A 19,915-nucleotide genomic window follows, 5' to 3' on the forward strand; every position below is an offset into this window, starting at 1 on the left:
AAGGAACTGTTGAGAGATTCCTTGTTCCTCAGCTATGCATATTCTTCAGTGTCCCCTTGCTGCAGAGGGAGTCCTGCTGCTTCTGGGCTTTGGGATGAACAGGGACATGAGCTTGTAAAGTTCTGGCTTATGGTTATGGTTCCTATAGGTTATGCTTGAGTATCATAGAATCACAGAACCATTTAGGTTGGAAAGGACCTTTAAGATCATCAAGTCCAACTGTAAACTTAACAAGTCTGTCAGAGAACTCCTGGTGAAGATGCTGACACAGAAGATACTCTAGAAATGGTCATTCCTGTTGGTCAGGGCTGGTGGGTTAGCAGCTTGGTCTGAGATTTCTTGAGAAGAAGCCTTTGCTTTTGTCACTACTTGGGAGTCAGTAGAGTGAGAGTCAAATTGGATTTCCCCTTGTGATGACCTTGTCTGGCAGCTGTGACCAGATCCTGGCCCCTTCGCAATGCCCATTTACACAAAACTTTGGAGACAGAAATTCATAGGTCAAGGGATAACAGGCCACGTTCCTGAGGGCCATTGCTGTACTCCACATTTTGATGGGACATTTGTCCTTGTTTTTCATTTAGCAGAGCTAAAAATTGCCTCTGAAATTAAAAATAAATTTACAAACCTGAGCCAAACTCCAACTCAATAACACCGAAAACCAAAACTCAGAAATTAATCAATAGAAAGAGGTAGTACTAAAACTTGGGATGACTCTGAGCAAGACTTGGAATCTTGCAAAGCCTAAGATGCAAGTTGCTCTTTTTTTGGAAATGTTCTTGTTTTACTTTTTCCACTGAGGACACGCTACCAGGATGAGAAAAGGAGGAGGATGAGGGGGGGTAGGGGGCGAAAGAAAGAGGAATGCTATTTGATGGTATAAATACCTGGGACAGCAATGCCAACCACGAAAAGGGGCCTCTCATCATGGAAAAGTGTGACTCCTTCCAGCTTATTCCAAACAAAATTGCTTTCAGCTCCAAAGCTGACAACCTCGCCCCAGCCCAGCATCTGCCCTGGGAGCGGAGCGGTGGGAGGGGACCCTCCGGAGGTGTCCATAGACCCACAGTGACTCTCCGTGGATGCCTAAAGCTACTACAGAGGAGGTCCTGCCTGATTTGGGAGGAGGAGGAACACAGAAAGCAGGTCCAGCCTGCCAGGGACCAGAGGGACTGGGCTGGGGACGCCTCTGCTGCTCCCACCCGCTCCTCCGCACGCCCCAGCACCCAGAACCCGGCAGCTCCCCCCTTCCCTCGGAGATGCCGGAGCCTTCTTGATATCAGCGAGCCCATGAAGTCGTTTTCTTGTCATTTCTGAGGCTTTTCGGAGGAAAACTTGGATGCTCCGTTTTCCAGGTAGGTAGAGTTTTCCTCTCCGGCATTGGTGCGGCTTTCCCCGGAGGGTTCTCCAGCTGCAGGGGTCCAGGAGCCAAGGTCCGGAGTTCCAGGATGCTCCCCCCCCTCCCCGCTGCTGCTCCCGGGCTCTGCAGAAAGCTGCTCGCTTCAGGCACAGCGTGTTTACACGGTACCTGCCTTAAGACAGGATCTGTTTTCCCATTGCTTTCAGGTTTTGGCCACTTCGAGTGTTTTCCACCAAGTTTTTTTGTTCCAGGTGGGGTTAGGGTGAGTCGAGGACTCTCACCTGCCAGGGCCAGAGGTCTTGAAAATCCCTAGGGTGAGGTGGGGGGATGGGACCTGTTGAACCAAATTCTTCCCTGAGGCAACCAAGTTGACCATCTCCACTGGAGCTGATGGCCACAGCAGCAGCAAGCCCAGCTCTGCTGCATGATCCCTCTTTGATTTGGGGATTTCAGAAGATAAGGGTTAGAGGAGATACCTGTCATTCATGTCTCCTAGTTTCAAGCTTTTTTGGGGGTAACAAGAACGTTCAGCACCTTATGCTTGCCTTCTGGGGTCTGCTCTGTTTTGAGGGGGACGGGGGGTTGCATGGATGCTGAACCCAGAGGTTTCTGATTGCCAGAGCTGAAGCTCCAGGAGCTGCAGCATTGCCCAGGAACAGGAGAGGTCCGGAGGGAGCTGCTCCCCCCACAGCTTTCCTATGGCTTGGGCTTTCCCTGCCTGAAGTCCTGGGAGAGCGGGAGAAGAGCTGGGCTCAGGGAAGATCTGAGGAAACCTTCCCCCCAGGAGGTGTCCCCAGGGACAGAGGACAGGGGACAGTGACAAACGCTGAAATTCTCTCTGCATGCCAAGAATTTTTATAAATTTGGGGATAGTTTGCTCAGCTACAGTAGGCGTTGTGGTGTTGGAGGAGAAATACACAGTATGCTAGAAAAAACTCAAATAATATCAGTGTGAGACCATGGCTCTTCCTTGCCAGGCACACGAGGTGACCTTTCTACTGTATTCAGAACAAATTGGTCTGCTAATGATTTGTGGAAGCACAAATAACACAGCTGGAATTTGCATATTTGAAAGAGAAAGTTGGGGTTGTTCATTCTGGAGAAGAGAAGGCTCCAGGGATACTTTATAGCAGCCTTCCAGTAGCTGAAGTGGCTGTAGAAGAACTGGAGAGGGACCTTGTATGAGGGCATGAAGTCACTGGGCAAGGGCAGAATCATTTTAAGCTGAAAAAGGGGAGATTTAAATGAGATCTTAGGAAGAAATTCTTTGCTGTGAGACTGGTCAAACACTGGCCCAGGTTGCCCAGAGGAGCTGTGGCTGCCCAACCCTTGAAAGTGTTCAAGGCCAGGTTGGATGGGGCTTGGAGCAACCTGGTCTGGTGGGAGGTGTCTCAGAGGTTGGGACTAGATGACCTCTAAGGTCCCTTCCAACAAAAACTACTCTCTGAGTGTATGAAGTCTTTAGTTTGGCATAATATTACATATAGTGCTGTTGCTTGGGATGGAAATAGGTACTCACAAGCAGAGAACTCAGGTTCTCCTGCAAGATTATTGTTTTTGAGGGGCTCTGTGTAGATAACCTCATGTACTTTTGGAGTTGTGTGGTTAACAGCCTGGTCATGTGGGAGCAGCAGACAGAACCGTGCATTTTTCTGCTGAGCACCTGAGCCATTAGGTAGCAGCAGAGCTCTATGTGCAGGGAGGATGGTGCAAGATGGTGCCCTCAAAATCTGTCCAGTGGACCTAAAACCACTGCTCAAGGTTCCCTGTTGTTTTTTTCTTTGTGAGCATCTCACAGGGAAAGAAATGCATCACTCACAGTATAAATGTTGGAGGAAGGAAATTTCCAGAGAAAACTTTGTAAGGCCTTGTGAGCCCTCCAGTATCCTGGTTCTGTTCTTGCAGAGAGAGGGAGGTGAAGGAAGAACAGGATGGACAAACCCAAGTATCCAAATGTAATGAGTCAGTTCCCAGTTTGTTCTTTCCATCAGTTTTCTGGACTGTTTGTGTTCAAAAATTGTCTTCAACATGCAGAAATGGGTTAGTCTGAAATATAAATTTTTGTGAAATCTGGGGTTTCCATTCAGTATTTCATCTGAGGAATACAAAATAGGCACTGTTGTCCCAGCCTTGGAGACCCCTTAGATGGGGAGAGGGGTCTTTAACAGCCTTCCCACTATGTGTCCCCTTACTGATATCCAGGTGGGATGGTGGAAAAGCAGATTAATGTAGCTTCAGGCACTGAGATCCCTCTGAGAGACACAGAGTGCCTGCAAAAGAGTGGAATAGAGAAGACTGTGCAACAGGACCACAAAGAAGTGAGGTGTGGCTTGTGTTTTTGGCTGTCACTCTTCTACTTTGCAACTGTGCCAGTGTAGAGGCAAAGGCCATGGTGCCTTCTTGGTCCACAGGCAGAGTCCTGTTCCAAAGCTGGCCCTGGCCACAGCAGCCCTTCACCCACACATGCAGCAGGGAGGAGGTGGTTAAGCTCAGGACACAGTGATCTGTGAGTCAGACACTTGGCCAGAGCCTGCACTGCTCCCAGCTTCTCCGAAAGCCTCCAGCCTCCTCAGCCATCTCTAAGACTGGCTCCAAAATGGTGATGCTGTCTGAAGGTACCAAGCTGTTGAGTCCTACAGGAGATCAGAACCTTCTGCAGCTGTTCTTTGTGGAGGGCAAATAAGATGAAGGAAGCCTTTAATAAGGCTACAGGGAGAAAGAGTTATTTTAAGTAAAATACCCTTTGAGTAAATATCTTTATGAGCCTGCTCCTGTTCTTTGCATCACAGTGAAAATTAAGCCTCACTTCCCCATGCAGGGACTTCACAAGGCTACAGTCAAGTCTCTTTGCAAAGAGCTGTGCAGCCTCCTTTAGTTGGAGAGGGAGGAAAAAGACCCATGAACTACTTGGTAGGAACATCTGAGTGCTGACCTGGAGACAGATGAGAGGCCCTTAATGGCAGAGGGCCGTACTGAGCCACGTCTGTGAAGCTCGAGTTGGTGTTCCTGAACCTTTCTGATCTCTGTACCACTTGTCCCCTTCCCCCAGGGGATCTCCAAAGAGCATGAGAGCTTCTCCTTCCCTGTCTAAAATTCAGCCTGAGCACTGGCTCTTGCAGGCTTCTCAGCATATGCACAAACCTTTGTAAGGAGGAAGGCTGTCACTGTTGTCAGGATGTCTGTGTCACTGTGCCAAACTGGCCTTTCTAGAACAAACCAGTTGCAGAAGCCTGTTGTGCGCAGCACCCTGCACTGGAAACTGGAACAGGATATGTCCCACCAGGGAATAGCTGGTCACCACATGGAGAACGCTCAAGTGAGATACATGGGAAGCTGAGCTGTCTGTATTCCTCAGGTAATGCCTTTTCTTGTGCAACTGAGGCACCAGCTCCTCTGCATTGCTATAACTTGCACTGCCAATACAACCCACTGCACTCCATGTCCATTCCAGCCTTGGACTCTTTCAAGAACTACCCCCCCAAAAAAAATTCAGTTGAGGAAAGAAGCTCTCTTTCTGTACTGGACTCAGGCTTTCTTTTCATAACAGATATCTCATGTGTCCCTGTTTGGTTTCTGTTGCATGGGCCACCAAGCAGCAAAGTATCAATGCTACTATTTGGGTTGTGTTGAGCTGACCACCAAGAAAAGTGTGTATGCTACAATTTGGTCTGTGTGCCACTGAGGAGCCATCCTGGTTAGTGGTGCTGTCAAGCATTGCCTCTTCCTCTGTCTTCTTTGCTGTTGATAAGAGCCACTTGAGTTTTGTCTGTGGATATCCTTCCAAAGCCTGGGTTCCTCTGCATATACATTGTCAGGAACTTTTCAGAATAGATCTCTAATTTTTCTACTACACAAAATACAGTTCTCCACACAAAATACACTCCCATGTGCAGCTGGACCTCAGGGACCCAGTGATGGCTTGAATGCTAAAGATGTTTCTTTAAGTGCTTGTTTATTCATGCCCTCACTCCATGGGCCATGTGGACTTCAAAGCAGCCCTATTAAGCAAGGGATTTCCTACCTCGATTGTATGTGCAGGCATCACCAGACCCACAGGGTGAGCCAGAGGTGGAAAGGCTAAAGGTCTGGCCAAGGAAGAAAAGAGAGGGACACAGATGGTTATGTGGGTCAGAGGTGATGGAGTCAATATGGGCATGAAGCAGCCAGACACACCTGGAGAGAAAGCATGAAATCAGAACATCCTGATGCACTGTCCATAGCTCCACCACCTGACCCCTTTCTTCAGACTGAAAGAGAAATTAAAGCAATTTTAATTCATTCATCCATGCTCCAACAAAGGAAATATTTCAATGGCTTAGCTTTCAAGTCAATATAAAAATCTACATTCGTGAGTGATGCAGAGATGTGTCATGGTGATGGGAGAGGTCACAGACAGGGTGTAAAAGGAGCACTGGATGGTTTTGTGTCTTCTCAGCAGAGCTAGGAGGTTGTGTATCGTGCTTAACTTGTAATTTGTGTTTTCCCACAGGTATTAAAATAACCAGATAAACTTCTGAGATGTTCCGACAAGCTGTTTTTTCCGCGCTTCTTTGTGTGGCTCTAGTTCCTCTCCATGCTCAGTTTGATGGGGATTCTGGAGATGTCAGTCCTACCTCCTGTGCAGGTATTAACCAGATAATTTGTGTGTCTCTCTTCTTTGTAGGAAGTAGGCTGTCTGAGAGCAATGGTCATGCTTAGTTGTAGAGCCTGATGGCAAGGAATTGACAGTCTTACATCTGTCCTGGCCCTTCACCCTCCTGAGCAGTGCCCTGGGGGAACAATCTGTCTGTAGGGAATGATGTCTTCCACCCAAACTCCTGTTTCTGGGTTTCTATTGGAGGGCAAAGAGGTAGAAGTTGAAGAGATGAGGTCTGCCAGTGGCCACTTCTCCTATCTAATATCAGAAAATGGATGTCCCACGAAATTTCACAAAAAATGGCAAGATTTTCAAGACTGATTCAGTACTGAGCAGATTTTGAGGATTTTGAAGTCCTGGACTGGAGAGTCATCTGACTGTAACACAGAGGTTGCCCCCAGATCTGGGTGCGACTTGTGCTTTTTCCAGTGTTGCATTTGGGTCTGATCTTTCTGAAAATGAGCAAGCAGCAGCCTGGCTGGCAGGGCATTCATTTAGTGGTGCACGAAGTTCTCTGACATTCTCTGAATGATTGTCTCCATACAGAAAAGAAGAACTGCCCCATCAATGTGTACTTCATCATTGACACCTCAGAGAGTGTGGCTCTGCAGACTGTGCCTATCCAGAGCCTCGTGGATCAGATCAAGCGGTTCATCCCCATCTTCATCGATAAACTGGAGGCTGAGCTCTACCAGAACCAAGTCTATATCACTTGGCAGTTCGGTGGCCTTCATTACTCAGACGTAGTAGAAATTTACAGCCCTTTAACAAGCAGCAAGGACATTTACCTACCCAGACTGTCTGCAATCAACTACCTTGGTCGGGGCACCTTCACGGATTGTGCCATCTCCAACATGACCGAGCAGATCCAGACCCAGATGGCCTCAGGAGTGAACTTTGCCGTAGTCATCACCGATGGCCATGTCACCGGCAGCCCCTGTGGGGGGATGAAGATGCAGGCAGAGAGGGCGAGAGATGTGGGGATCAAGCTCTTTGCAGTGGCCCCCAGTGAGAAGGTTTACGAGCAGGGCCTGAGGGAGATCGCCAACCTCCCGCATGAGCTGTACCGCAACAACTACGCCATCACGCAGCCAAACAGCCTGGACATCGATGTGAACACCATCGAGAGGATAATCCAGGCTATGGTATGGACTGCTGCCCGAAGTACAGGGAGAGGAAGGGGGGAAACAGGAGAAGCAGAGCAGGCAGAGGGGAGGATGCTTTCTGAGCGGCCTCCTGGTGGGTTTTTACAGGACTCTAGAGAGCGCCTCTGTCAGGGAAAAGGCCCCTTTTTGTTTTTCTTCCTGCTTCATAGCCTTTCAGCACTTCTGGGCCAAATGGAGTCCTGTGCATCTCTGATTTCCCTTGTTTCTTGGTGCTTGATGCGGTTTAGTTGGTGTGGGAGTGTTGGATTTATGGTTGGATTGAATGATTTTAGAGGTCTTCTCCAACTTTTATGATTCTAGGACCAGGACTCCTTGGTTGTGCCTATGTTCCTAGCATGTCTGGGCAGGCTGCTACCCTAGTCCTGGCTCTTGTTGAACTCCAGACCCATACCCCATCCTGCTCCCCTATCCAGGAAGAGTGTGCAGCACTGAGACGTGCTCACCATCAGCATGGTTTTTGAGACTGCCCTTGTGAGGCACCACTGATCAAGGACTGAGAACATATTTAAAGCCACAGGACCTTTACCACCTCCTCTGCTTTGCCATTTCCATTGGTGCGATGTTTTTGTCTCAGGACTGACCACCTTAACTGATTCTGTTCATCCTCTTTTCTCCTTTGCAGAAACATGAAGCCTATGGAGAGGTGAGTGTATCATGCAGCATCTTTATGACTTTGCCACAAGACCCATATTTGAGTTGCCTCACATAAAGCAGACCAGCACGTACCTCAAAGTAGCAGGGCAGATTTCACGTGGAGCTGTGTGGGATGGGTTCTTGCTTCCCACCTCTGGATAATTGCAGAGCCAAGGAACCTGTCCCCTTACCTGCTAGTCAAAATGCCACCCTGGACTTGTAATGAATTCTGTCTGTCTGAAAAGACTAATTTCATCACTTTAGAGGCATGTTTTATAGGTGCTGCACACGCTGAAAGCTCTTGACCTGCTGGTATCACTTGCAGAGGATTTGCTGTACACAGGAGAAGTGCTCTGAAAGGCACTCACCTCCTCTGATAGCCCCAGAAGAGCAAACCCACCCACTCCCCCTCACCTGAGGCTTAGCAGCCTTGTTCTTTCAGAGTCAAGGCTCAACAAAAGTGCTTGCTAAACCTTTCTGATTTTCATTTATGGGCAACATTTTCCTGCATGCTTCTTGCTGCTTCAACCCTACCCCGGCTGGACCCAGAGTAGCTTTTAGCACTGTGGTGGCAGAGAAGAGGTGCATGAAGAGCCACAACACAGAGCCCAGCTTCAGGTGCAGCATCATGGTTACACCTCTGAGTTAACTTGGTGTATTTCAGTGCTACAAGATGAGCTGCCTGGAGATTGCAGGTCCGCCTGGCCCCAAAGGATACCGAGGGCAAAAGGTAAGTTACCCTAACCCATGGGAAGAGAATCCCTAGATTCCACCTCAGCTGCAGCAGACTTCACAGGCACAATATCAGGGTGCAAAATAACTCCCCAGCATTTGACTTGACCCTGGGAAACCTCCGTGCTGCAGTGAGGGGAGCACACAGCCAGAACCCTTGTTGTCCCAAAAACTAGTGGGCTCTTTTACCCAGTGTGCATGCCAATAGTACAGAGAGTCCAGTTAGAATTTGTTTAATTCCTTTGTGTGCATGGGATGTGGGGCTGGGTGGGAATCCCAAAAAACTAGCCTACCTAACATGGAGAAGTTACAATATTTATAATAATCATAATCCATTTATTAACATATGAAATGCATACAATTTTTATTGGTAATCACTCTCTAATACTTACATACAATTGGTTAAAATTTTCTCTATATTGATTTAAAGAGACAGTACATTTTAATTCTCCTGCCCAGACTCAGTGGGTGGGGGTCTTCAAGCAGAGACAGATACCTTAAATTCTGGAGGTGTGGTTTTCATATTATAATCAGCAAAATTCACTCCAGGGACACTGGCAGAGCTAAACAGTTCCACGTGGTTCCTGGGGCTGATTGCCCAGCTAAATTCAAAGTTCCTGTTTCTAATGTCTAATTGTTCCCTCATCTTCTTGTATATAGCCTTAGATGAATTCCTCTTAAGCAGTCAAGCAATAAACTAACAATTACTTATTTAAACCTATATAATTTCAACTAAATCCTTTAAAGATATCTATGTCACCAGTGTCTCCTCATGTCCATGCCAAGGCTGAGGCACTGGCAGCAGTGCAGTGGCAGCCAAGTGTTGGCAATGGCAGCCACCATCAGCACCTTCAGCACCTGAGGACAACAGAAGCAAGTCAGTGGTGGGGTGCTCAGTAGGGCAGGGGGTCCCACTCCCCATACACACTTTCCTCAGAATAAAGCAGGTCCTGGTCTGCCAGCACATTGCCCCAAGCTCTGTCAGCAGCGGATGCTCCCAGAAATGTCCATTTCCTCACAGTCAGCACCAAGCCCTGACTTACATTAGTGGGTTTTTTTTTCCTTTCCTTAGGGTGCAAAGGGGAACATGGGTGAGCCAGGCTCTCCTGGGCTGAAGGGACGACAGGTGAGTTGTGGAACATCCCTTTCCCCCTTGCCAGAGCCAGCAGTGCTGCCCCTGCCTTAGCTGGGACCACATCTCTGCTGCACTCAAGCTAAATGGAACAAACCCAAGCTAACTTTCTGTGTCTTCTTCCTTTAGGGTGACCCTGGTATTGAAGGTCCAATTGGATACCCAGGTCCTAAGGTAAGAATCCCACACCTGGTGACTGAAGTCTTGGCATTCATTAATTTTTGGTGAGGCAGAGGGACCTGCCTGTTTCCCACCCAAGACCCCCTGTATGCCACTGACTCTCCTCCTGGTTATCCATAGGCACTAATACAGAATTTTTCTTCTTTTCTTTTCTTTTGGTCTAGGGTGTCCCAGGGCTGAAAGGAGAGAAGGTGAGAAAGAAGAGATCAAATGGTGCGTCTGGGCACTTGGGCATGGGAAAAGGAGTAATACGTAAATGTGGACATGGGGAGGGATTTCCAGGGGCATCCCAAAGCCTGTCTTCTCCTTCAGGCATTGCTCCTGGCCTTGTGAAATGGTGCTGGTATTAGATGTAGATGGGTGGGAGGGCTGCAGGCAGACTGGCTGACTCTGTCCTCTTCTCCCCCAGGGCGAGATCGGATCCGATGGGCGGAGGGTAAGAAAGGACCTTTCCTAACTCCCATGTTGTCCCAGCTACCAGCCCTTGAGTGTGTGTTACCAGATTACCCACCCCTCTTTTTTTCCCCCTTGATCCCAGGGTGCTGCTGGTCTGGCAGGCAGGAACGGCACTGATGGACAGAAGGTAACACCCCTGGGGAGCACCCTGTAATGTCACTGCTATCGTTCCTTTTATTCGACCACCCCTGTTTCCACGGGTGGCTTTGTTTCTCCCACCCCACATACGACCTTTTTGTTCTAACTGGGGTTTCTCAGAGTTTATTTGCACATTGTTCTGTGTGTCCTGTAGAGATAGATGACTGAGCTGGCTGGGGATGAATTAATCCAGGCCACGCTGCAAGCTCTCTGCAGGAGCTAGATGTGGCGGGGCTGGATCATCTGGGTGGAGATTTCTCATTTGAAGTGCTACTGACCCCTGCAGGCCTCGTACACAGAAAGCTGGGCAGAAATTCGGGTTTCAAAGCACTTCATCACAGATTATGAAAATTCATCTTTGAGCTACTGCTTGTTCTTAATATTCAAGCCCTAAAGCCCAGTAGCTTGTAATAAAGTCCCTGAAATCCTCAATCTCCTCTGTGGTGAGTGCAGAAGGCCACGACCTCCCTTAGGTCCACACGCCATCCACATGGTTCCTTGGACTGATTGCCCAACTCAATTCAAAGTTCCTGTTTATAATATCTAATTGTTCCCTCATCTTATTGTATTTACTCTTAAATTAATTTCTCTTAAGCAGTCAATCAGTGAACTGTCAATTACTTATTTAAATATATATTATTTCAACTAGGTCCTTTAACTATTTCTACATCACTTTCTCATATATGCAGCCCAAGCACATCTGTGAGATACCAGTTCTTCTTCCTGCTCCTCCATTTCCCCTCTGAAGGTCCCAAACACTGAAGTCCTTTAGTCCGCACCACCCTGTAGCTGGGACAAGCTGTCTAAGCAATGTTGTCACTCTCTCCTGGTATCCCTAAGGTAGTGTTGTTCCTGGGATGCAGAGCTTCTCTGACATGAGATACGCAATGGAGGGACCAGCACAAGGGTGGGCAGGAGTGGCTGCCAAATCCAACCTCAAGGGATGTGTCTAACACATGGACACATTACATGGGGGGTGAGTGAGCTTCTCTATTTTCCCTTCAGATACTTACAGCTTCTCTGTCTTCTTCTTTTGATGTTATTTCTCTAGGGCAAGCTGGGAAGAATTGGGCCACCAGGCTGCAAGGGAGATCCTGGTGACAAGGTAGGAATGCTTTACTTTTTCATTAGGCACATCAGATGTATCTTCCCAATTTTAGCTGTTGAATGAGTTGCACGTGCAGACAGATATGGCCAACAAGAGGTGACTGGCCCATTTTCAAACCAGTTGCATTATCTTATCCCAGTCATGGTATTCCTGGAACAGGGAGCACAGCCTGAATTTTTTGTGTCCTCTTTCCATGGGAAGGAAGCTGGGATCCCCCAGCATCCCTCTCATCTACAAAAAATCATAGAATTATTTTGGTTGGAAAAGATCTTTAAGATCAAGTCCAACCATTAGAAGGAGGAGGATCTCTTCCTTTCATCAACACTACAAACAAGCAAAAACTATTTCAGTCTCTAGAGAAACTTTCTAAAGCAGTTGAGTTACTCTGCAGGGAAAGTGCATCTTGCTGCCACAACAAAACATGTGCTTCTTTGTCCTGTCCCTCTCTAGGGCCCTGATGGCTACCCAGGAGATGCAGGAGAGCAAGGTGAACGAGGAGATGAAGGCATAAAGGTACAAGTGCCCTGAACAGCAAGCAGACAGTGTGAGCAGAGGCCAGCAGTGGGGACAGCTGAACACTGTTGACCATATTTACTCTTCAATCTTTCATTACTCATGAAGACCAAGGCTCTGGCCTCTAGATCCTATCCCTAGACACAGGACCCAAGAGAGAGCCTTGCTGGCCCTTTTCCTTGGGTTCCTCATGGTGCACATTAGTGCAACATGCTGATGGCACAGGCAATGACCATTGCTCTCTGGCTCTTTCAGGGAGATGCCGGCCGGCCTGGGCGCAGCGGACCCCCAGGACCTCCAGGAGAAAAAGGAAGCCCGGTGAGTTCAGGCAGGATTCAGGTATCTCCATTGTCCTACTCTGAGTGGTGGTATGGAGTTGTTGTGGCAACCAGAGCTGGGGCAGTGGCAGCAAAAAGATTGCTTGCCAAGGCATCCTGGTGATTCTGTAGACTACCCCACCAGCAGGGAGAAAGCACGAGCCCCTGGGAGGTTGGGTGAGGTCTCCCACCACATGTCCCCCCAGCAGTACAGTCAGTAGCATCCTGTGGGCAACAGGGAAGGGGACTGTGCAACATCCCAGCAGCTGCCCAGAGCAAAATGAGAAAGGGTCTGGAGCGTTTTTCCAGAGCACAGAAAAGCAGGCAAAATAGACTCAGGACAGTTTCCCTTACCAGCCAATCCATTGCATTCCATCTTTCCTTCATTTCTCATCTACCCCTGAGTAGAAAGGACCTCTATGGCTGTGGTTTCTCCTGCCATGATCTCATGACTTCTCAGCATTTTTGGCTGTTCCAGTGTTAGCAAGCAGTTTTTATTCATGTAAGTAAACTTTAACAATTAATGGCCAAAGGGATTGCTTTGCCAGTGGCCAGTTACTTCAGACACACTGGAGGAAGCTGGAATAGCCCTTCAAGTTTGGGCAGGGCTGGGCAGATGTTGTAAGGAAGAGCTGAGAAGCCTTTGCACTGACTGATGGAGGAAAGGTGACCTAGCATCACATAGCTCCAAAGCTGGAGCACATACCTTTGATAATTCTCATACATATGTCTGTTCAGGGCTAGACTGTTTGACACTGGACAAGAGGTGTATGTGTGTGCACCTTGACCTCTCTTCCAACCTGTTGTATTTCTTTTTGTTCTCCAAGGGACTTCCAGGCAACACTGGAGCTCAAGGGCCTGCTGGAATTAAGGGAAGGAGAGGTGAAGCAGGATCTCCTGGACCCAAAGGAGAACCTGTAAGTATCTGAAGAGCTCTCTGCACAGGGGGCACACCATGGGAATCTGATACAGTTTCACAGATTAGCTCTGAGAAAATGCCCCATTTAGCCTGCCTGTCCTGCTTTCCACATCCAGAAAGATGTATGGATGTTGTCTTGTCTCCCCTATCTTCATAGAGCAGTACCTCCATAATCCTTAGCCTGATGTTAACTATTTCACCTTAGAGAAGAATCCTATATTCCCACATAATCACAAATGCCCCTGTGGCTGCCCAGAAACCCTTTGCCTGTACTCTATAACATTCCCCAAACCTCTGTCTTCTCACAGGATCTCACAGAGTTGAGATCTGGTAGCTGTTATGGTAGCACCAAATCACAGCTGTGTCATGCCATTGATGGTGCCACACAGACCCAAGCCAGTGTGACCGGACACCACAAAATTTGGGGGTTGGGTTGGAGAGGATGTTCCCTGGCAGATCACAAGAGCATGGCTTCACAAGCACCAGGGACCCAGAGCCCAGACGGCTTGTGTCCTTGTGCAAGATCTGGAGGGGAAAGCAATACCAGGTGAGCTGGAAATAAAGCTGAATCTTTAACCCTGAGAGAACAAACCAAGTGTTTGTGGTCACTGTGGTGATCACCCTGAAAGAATAGTCTGGCTGTGGCTTCCCAAAAGCAACATCCTCCAAGCAGTGCCAGTGTGGGCATCCCTGCTACCCTGCTGACAGGCACACGCTCACTATGGGGACAAGGAGATGTCTCTTGGGACAGGATGGAGAAGGCAGGACAGCCAGGCATCACTTCCCAGGTAGCATCCATCTTTGCATCCCATTTATGTGGCTTTCTGTGTCTGCCAAGGGTCGACGTGGAGATCCAGGGACAAAAGGCAGCAAAGGTACTCCTGGAACCAAAGGAGAAAGGGTGAGTAAAGAAACTGCACAGAACATTGAAGATGCACAGGATTGTTGTGGGTGATGAGCTACTGCCCAGCCATGAAATGTCCTTCCAATTGGGCTCTGCAGATGGGTGTGCTCCAATTGTGCCAGCAAGTTCAGCTTCCTCTGACAGGGCTTGATCCAGAGGGGATAAAGAATATCAAAACTTGAGTCTAGGAGGCATGTTCAGTGACACACTTCACACACACCAGATTTGAGAACAGCCTCATGCCTCTTAGGAGCACTACCATGCACACAGACAGCGTCACAGGCATCGTGGACCAAGAATATCTTTCTCTTCCTCACAGGGAGATCCTGGTCCAGAGGGTCCTCGTGGCCTGCCTGGTGAGGTTGGAAGCAAAGGAGCAAGGGTAAGCACTAAGCAGTGGTGAGTGATAGCCAGGAGGGTAGAAGAGCCATCCAGGGCAGCTCTTTCAGCTTTCCATCTGTACCTGCCACATCTGTACCTGCTGCCACACATTCTTGTGTCTTGCTTTACTCTGCAGGGAGACCAAGGAATTCCAGGACCACGGGGCCCTCCAGGTGCTGTGGGAGAGCCAGGAAGGATAGTAAGTCATCCCAGGGCATCTGTGTGACTGTGTCTTCCCTCCGTGCTGAGAACTTGCCCTGCTGACCTAAGCAGTCTGCACTGTCCCTCCCAAGGGCCACCCACTTGACCTTTTCTCAGGGAGGCTCAAAAATTAGCCCAGTAGCCTCTAATTAACCCTCCTTGGATCAAGGAGAAATTGTAGGACCCAAGAGTCCCTGCTTCTCCCAGGTGTTCCCATGACAACATGGAAGGGACAACCACCCAGCAGGTCACAGGGCAAGGGAAGAGGGGGATCCCCATGCACCCCCATTTGTCTTGCTTCTGTGGTTGGTTCAGCACCCCACTGTGGCAGCAGTGCCATGAAATCCATGTGGCTTCACGGGATGTGGGAACACGTCACTGTCACAATAACCTCATAGGGAAGGGACATGGTTTCTCAGCATCCTCCCAAGAGCTGGTTTCCCCAGCATGATCCCTCTGCATGGCTGGGGAGATCCAGGGAACATCCTCACCCCCTTCCTCTGCTCTTCCCAACACTATCTACAGGGATCACGTGGGGACCCTGGTGACTTGGGCCCAAGAGGTGATGCTGGACCACCAGGACCAAAGGTAAAGTACCTGAACACAGCTCTGCATTTGAAAAGGTATTTTGATGTGCTTTTTAATTGTTATTTTTTTAAAAGGCAGTTTCAATTGCAGAAACTTGTGTGCCTCAGGAACAGAATGGTTCAAACCTGACAATAGGGGATCAGGAGTAGAGATGTAGGTCTTGGTCTGGACACGCCTCACCCTACACAGATTCAGGGGTTTCCCCAACACGCTGTAAAGTCTTGCTCTTCACAGCCATCCTCAATGCTTCAGGGCCAGCTGCAGAAGCCACTGCTCCTGGTGGCATCTCACCCCCAAGAGGCAATGAAAACAGCTCTGATTCTCATTGACATCACCAGGTCAGAAGAGCCAGATTTGGCTTCTCATGGGCCCTTTTTTTTTTTTCTACCACAGGGTGACAGAGGCAGACCTGGCTTTAGCTACCCTGGACCCAGAGGACCACAGGTAAGTGTCTATCGTCCAGCACAGACATAGAAGCACCCTGAGGAAGCCCAATTCAGTGGAGGATGCTGTTGGAGCTGAGCAGCCTGGGAGAATAGGGAAGGAAGAAGAAAACGTATCAGTCACAAAAAAACCAATTTAATTAAACCTTAGTTGCAACACTGCAACCAAACATGGCAGGAGCTCTGTCAGCCTTGTGGCAGAGGTGTGGGGGACCTCAAGGATGGTGATGGGGGGGTGGCTGCAACCCACCACTCCAACCATCAGCCTGAAGCTACAGCTGCAGCTCAGCCTTGGGACTTTCATTGCAGATTTCAATCCAGGGCTTGTTCTACTGTGGTTCTGACCTCTCCCTCCTCTCCTTTTTCAGGGTGACAAGGGTGAGAAAGGGCTGCCAGGGCCCAAGGTGGGTGTGTTTGTCTCCATCACCTGTTTCTGGACTAATTGCAATGCCTGAGTAGCTTTTGCCTGACCCTTCAGCTGCATGGCCAAGGAACCTGTCCTCAGCCAACAGCTGTCCTGGCTTTTCCCTGGGGTTGCCTATCTGGGTGTAGCTCCAAAACCATCTCCTTTGAAAACCATCTGAAATATGTTTTGCAAAACTTCTTTATTCTTACTTAATGCCTGTGTAAACACTGTTTATTTGCTGGACTGCTGGTTTGGAGGGTGCTTTTCCCAGCCAGGCCAGGCATGTGATTTTGACTGGCTCATAGCAGTACTGCCTCTGCCTGAGCACATCCAGATGTTCTCTGTCACATCTGTTTCTCCTTCCTTCGAGCAGGGAGGAAGAGGTGAACTTGGACCAAAAGGAGTGCAAGGGACCAAAGGACAGAAGGGGGAACCAGTAAGTGGACATCCCATGGGGATCTGAGAGGGTGTCCCTACCAACTATTGCAGGCTTGCTGGGGATGGCACTGCCCACTCTCCTGCCCCTCCCTGTGTCCCCAGGCTCATCTGTGGCAGGATGGTGACAAATCTTAGTGAGGCTCTGATTGATGAGGGGATCTGGACAATCCCTCAACACCTTGCTAGGGAAACCTGACCCTCTTTTTGCTTCTTCCCCAGGGTGATCCTGGCCCAGGAGGTGAGCCGGGACCCCGTGGTCCAACTGGTGAAGCAGGCCTTGAGGTAAGGTCCCATCTTATTTTCTCTGAGCCAATGCTGCAGCTCCTTCTCCTCCTCACTTCTCCTTGATGTTCTAAAGCCTGGAAGACCCCAGTGGGTCCCCTTTCAGAAGGGCTTGCTGGAGGGGACACCAGCTACCAGACATATCTTCTGGCTCCCAGCAAGGCTTTCCTACCCTTTCCCGTGGCAGTCCTCTGCAAAAAAACCCATGTTTTTCATGGCTCTTACCTCTAGTTCCAAAAAAGGGAACTCATGGACCCATTGGAGGGAGTCCAGGGGAGGCCATGGAGATGCTCAGGGTGCTGGACCACCTCTGCTATGGAGACAGGCTGAGAGAGATGGGGTTGTTCAGCCTGGAGAAGAGAAGGCTCCAGGGAGACCTTAGAGCATTTTCCATTTCCTGAAGGGGTTAGAGGAAAGCTGAGGAGGGACTTTTAACAAGGGCATGGAGTAATGGGATGAGGGGTAATGGCTTCAAGCTGAAAGAAGGGAGATTGAGATGACACATTAGGAAGAAATTCTTACCTGTGAGGGTAGTGAGATGGTGTCCCAGGTTGCCCAGAGAAGCTGTTGCTGTTCCCTCCCTGGAAGAGTTCCAGGCCAGGCTGTATGGGGCTTGGAGCAAGCTGGTCTTGTGGGAAGTGTCCCTGCCCATGACAGGGGGGTTGGAACTAAACGATCTTTATGGTCCCTTCCAACTCAAATCTTTTGATAGTTCTATGAGAAAACTGTACCTGAAATCCCTGTGTTCTCCTTACAGGGGACCCCTGGCCCACCAGGAGATCCTGGCCTGACTGTAAGTAACCCTGCTCTGCAGCCCCCCAGGGCTCTTCCTCCTGGGGCAACCCTGAATTTGCTGTGCTCAGCCTAAGAAGGGAACAGGACATCAGGTCCTGCAGCTGCCTGGCAGAGCTGGCCTGTAGCTTTCCACGGGAGCTGAGGAAAGAGAGGAAGGGGGCGTCTGGGTGGGAAGGAGAGAGATGCTGCATAAGAGGAGGGAGGCATTCACCCTGCATCCCTTTTCCTGCAGGACTGTGATGTGATGACCTATGTGCGAGAGACCTGTGGATGCTGTGGTGAGCAGACCATCACCTCTCCCCAGGGCAGGGACCAACCACTGGAGGAATGGGGAAAAGGGGGTTATCTGAGGCTGCCTCCTTCTTCAGGAGCTCCCTCAGCTCTTCCTGAGCTGCCCTTTGCACCAACAGAGCTGTCTTTTTGTTGCCTTATATGTCTCTGCACCCTATAGAGAAGACTCCAGGGAAGTCCATCCCTGCTCACCCCACTCCCAGCCCACCAGTGAGAGTGGTCATACTATAAGGGCAGCCTGGATTTAATGGTTGGACTGGAAGGCCTCTCCAACCAAAACAACAACTCTGATTCCATGGTTTACCTCACAAAATTTAGCTCTGCCATGGCAGAAGCAGTGAGCTGTAATACAGGGTTGCATGGTCCAGATGATAGGCTAGAGAGTATCACACAGCAATACTGAAACATTTCTTTTGATAGATGTTGACAGAAAAATCCATGTACATTCTCTCTATGCTTTCAGCTGTGGGCAGAACCAAAATCCCTACAGATGCTTGGCGTGATTCTAGCTCCACCTTCCCATGGATGGTGTTTTCTGCCCTGTGAGCTCTTGTTCCCACCATTGCTGACCTCTGTGTTTTCCTCCTGCCCCTCTCCCTAGATTGTGAGAAGCGCTGCGGTGCCTTGGACATCATGTTCGTCATAGACAGCTCAGAGAGTATTGGCTACACCAACTTCACCCTGGAGAAAAATTTTGTTGTCAATGTGGTCAGCCGGCTGGGCTCCATTGCCAAGGATCCCAAGTCGCAGACAGGTCTGGACTGTGTGGGGACAGAGCAGGGCATGGGGGAAAAAAAAAGGGTGTTGGAACCCTCCAGCTTCTATGTTTGTCTGTAGCTGCCCTGGGCTGCCATCCACCCATCCAGCATTTCCCCAGCAGTTTCTGCTTTTCCCTTTTCCCATCCTTGCAGGCCAATCAAGCAGCTTTTTGCTGACATAGAAGTTTGCTGGCTTTCTCCACCTTTCACTGAAGACACAAAGCCATGTAATGTGATGCTTCATTGGCAGGTGCCCGTGTTGGGGTGGTGCAGTACAGTCACGAGGGGACCTTCGAAGCCATCAAGCTCGATGACGAGCGCATTGATTCACTGTCCAGCTTCAAGGAGGCAGTGAAGCGCCTGGAGTGGATCGCTGGAGGCACCTGGACACCATCTGCCCTCCAGTTTGCCTACAATAAGCTCATCAAGGAAAGCAGGAGAGAGAAAGCCCAAGTGTTTGCTGTGGTGATCACGGATGGGCGCTATGACCCGCGCGATGACGACAAGAACCTCGGGGCTCTTTGTGGTAGAGACGTGGTCGTCAACACCATTGGCATTGGAGACATGTTTGATCAGCCAGAACAGAGTGAGACTCTGGTTTCCATTGCTTGCAATGAACCCCAGCGAGTCCAGAAGATGAGGCTCTTCTCGGACTTGGTTGCAGAGGAATTTATTGACAAGATGGAAGATGTGCTCTGCCCAGGTCTGTGCCCGTTCTTGCCCAGGAGTTGACTAATGCTGGGGTTTGGGATGGAGGGTATATGTGGTACACTACAGTGACTGCAGACACTGTGTCTCAGCAGGTTGGCCAATAGCCCATAAGTTGGGTAATTCATGGTGAGGTTGACCTTTATGTAGCCCTGGATAAACAGTCCTTCCTCAGATACAGGCCAGTCTTTTGGAGCAGTCCATCAGAGACCTTTCCTCTTTTAAGAGACCTCACCCTGACACCCTGACTGTGCAAGCCACTCATTTTTCCATGTTTCTTTTCCTTCCAGATCCACAGATCGTCTGCCCAGAGCTGCCCTGCCAGACAGGTAAACATCACAAATAGCTTTGAGCCATCTGCACAAAGCGGTAGGTCCAGGGGAGAGTTGCACAAGGCTCAAGAGAGAGTAGGGGGTCTGTGAAATTGCATTCG

General features: G+C 49.4%; 1 protein-coding gene across 2 annotated transcripts in view; it reads left to right on the forward strand.

Annotated features, from left to right (window-relative positions):
• The first annotated feature begins 1,141 nt into the window (after positions 1-1,141).
• Positions 1,142-19,915, forward strand: part of COL6A2 (collagen type VI alpha 2 chain) — a 28,444-nt gene continuing 9,670 nt past the window's right edge. Inside the window, exons 1-27 of one of the 2 annotated variants that reach the window (XM_071746998.1) lie at positions 1,142-1,352; positions 5,847-5,981; positions 6,540-7,138; positions 7,782-7,802; positions 8,457-8,522; positions 9,597-9,650; positions 9,786-9,830; positions 10,001-10,027; positions 10,246-10,272; positions 10,375-10,419; positions 11,482-11,535; positions 11,989-12,051; positions 12,307-12,369; positions 13,196-13,285; positions 14,126-14,188; positions 14,511-14,573; positions 14,709-14,771; positions 15,299-15,361; positions 15,755-15,805; positions 16,173-16,208; positions 16,584-16,646; positions 16,868-16,930; positions 17,688-17,723; positions 17,958-18,003; positions 18,618-18,770; positions 19,025-19,477; positions 19,773-19,811. In XM_071746998.1, the coding sequence (XP_071603099.1) occupies positions 5,876-5,981; positions 6,540-7,138; positions 7,782-7,802; positions 8,457-8,522; positions 9,597-9,650; positions 9,786-9,830; positions 10,001-10,027; positions 10,246-10,272; positions 10,375-10,419; positions 11,482-11,535; positions 11,989-12,051; positions 12,307-12,369; positions 13,196-13,285; positions 14,126-14,188; positions 14,511-14,573; positions 14,709-14,771; positions 15,299-15,361; positions 15,755-15,805; positions 16,173-16,208; positions 16,584-16,646; positions 16,868-16,930; positions 17,688-17,723; positions 17,958-18,003; positions 18,618-18,770; positions 19,025-19,477; positions 19,773-19,811 (2,452 nt within the window). In that variant the 5' untranslated portion in view covers positions 1,142-1,352; positions 5,847-5,875. The remainder of the gene's footprint in view (positions 1,353-5,846; positions 5,982-6,539; positions 7,139-7,781; positions 7,803-8,456; positions 8,523-9,596; positions 9,651-9,785; positions 9,831-10,000; positions 10,028-10,245; positions 10,273-10,374; positions 10,420-11,481; positions 11,536-11,988; positions 12,052-12,306; positions 12,370-13,195; positions 13,286-14,125; positions 14,189-14,510; positions 14,574-14,708; positions 14,772-15,298; positions 15,362-15,754; positions 15,806-16,172; positions 16,209-16,583; positions 16,647-16,867; positions 16,931-17,687; positions 17,724-17,957; positions 18,004-18,617; positions 18,771-19,024; positions 19,478-19,772; positions 19,812-19,915) is intronic. The other variant, XM_071746999.1, reaches the window with a different exon arrangement.

The sequence above is a fragment of the Heliangelus exortis genome, chromosome 6, assembly GCF_036169615.1.
Source record: "Heliangelus exortis chromosome 6, bHelExo1.hap1, whole genome shotgun sequence".
NCBI lineage: Eukaryota > Metazoa > Chordata > Aves > Apodiformes > Trochilidae > Heliangelus > Heliangelus exortis.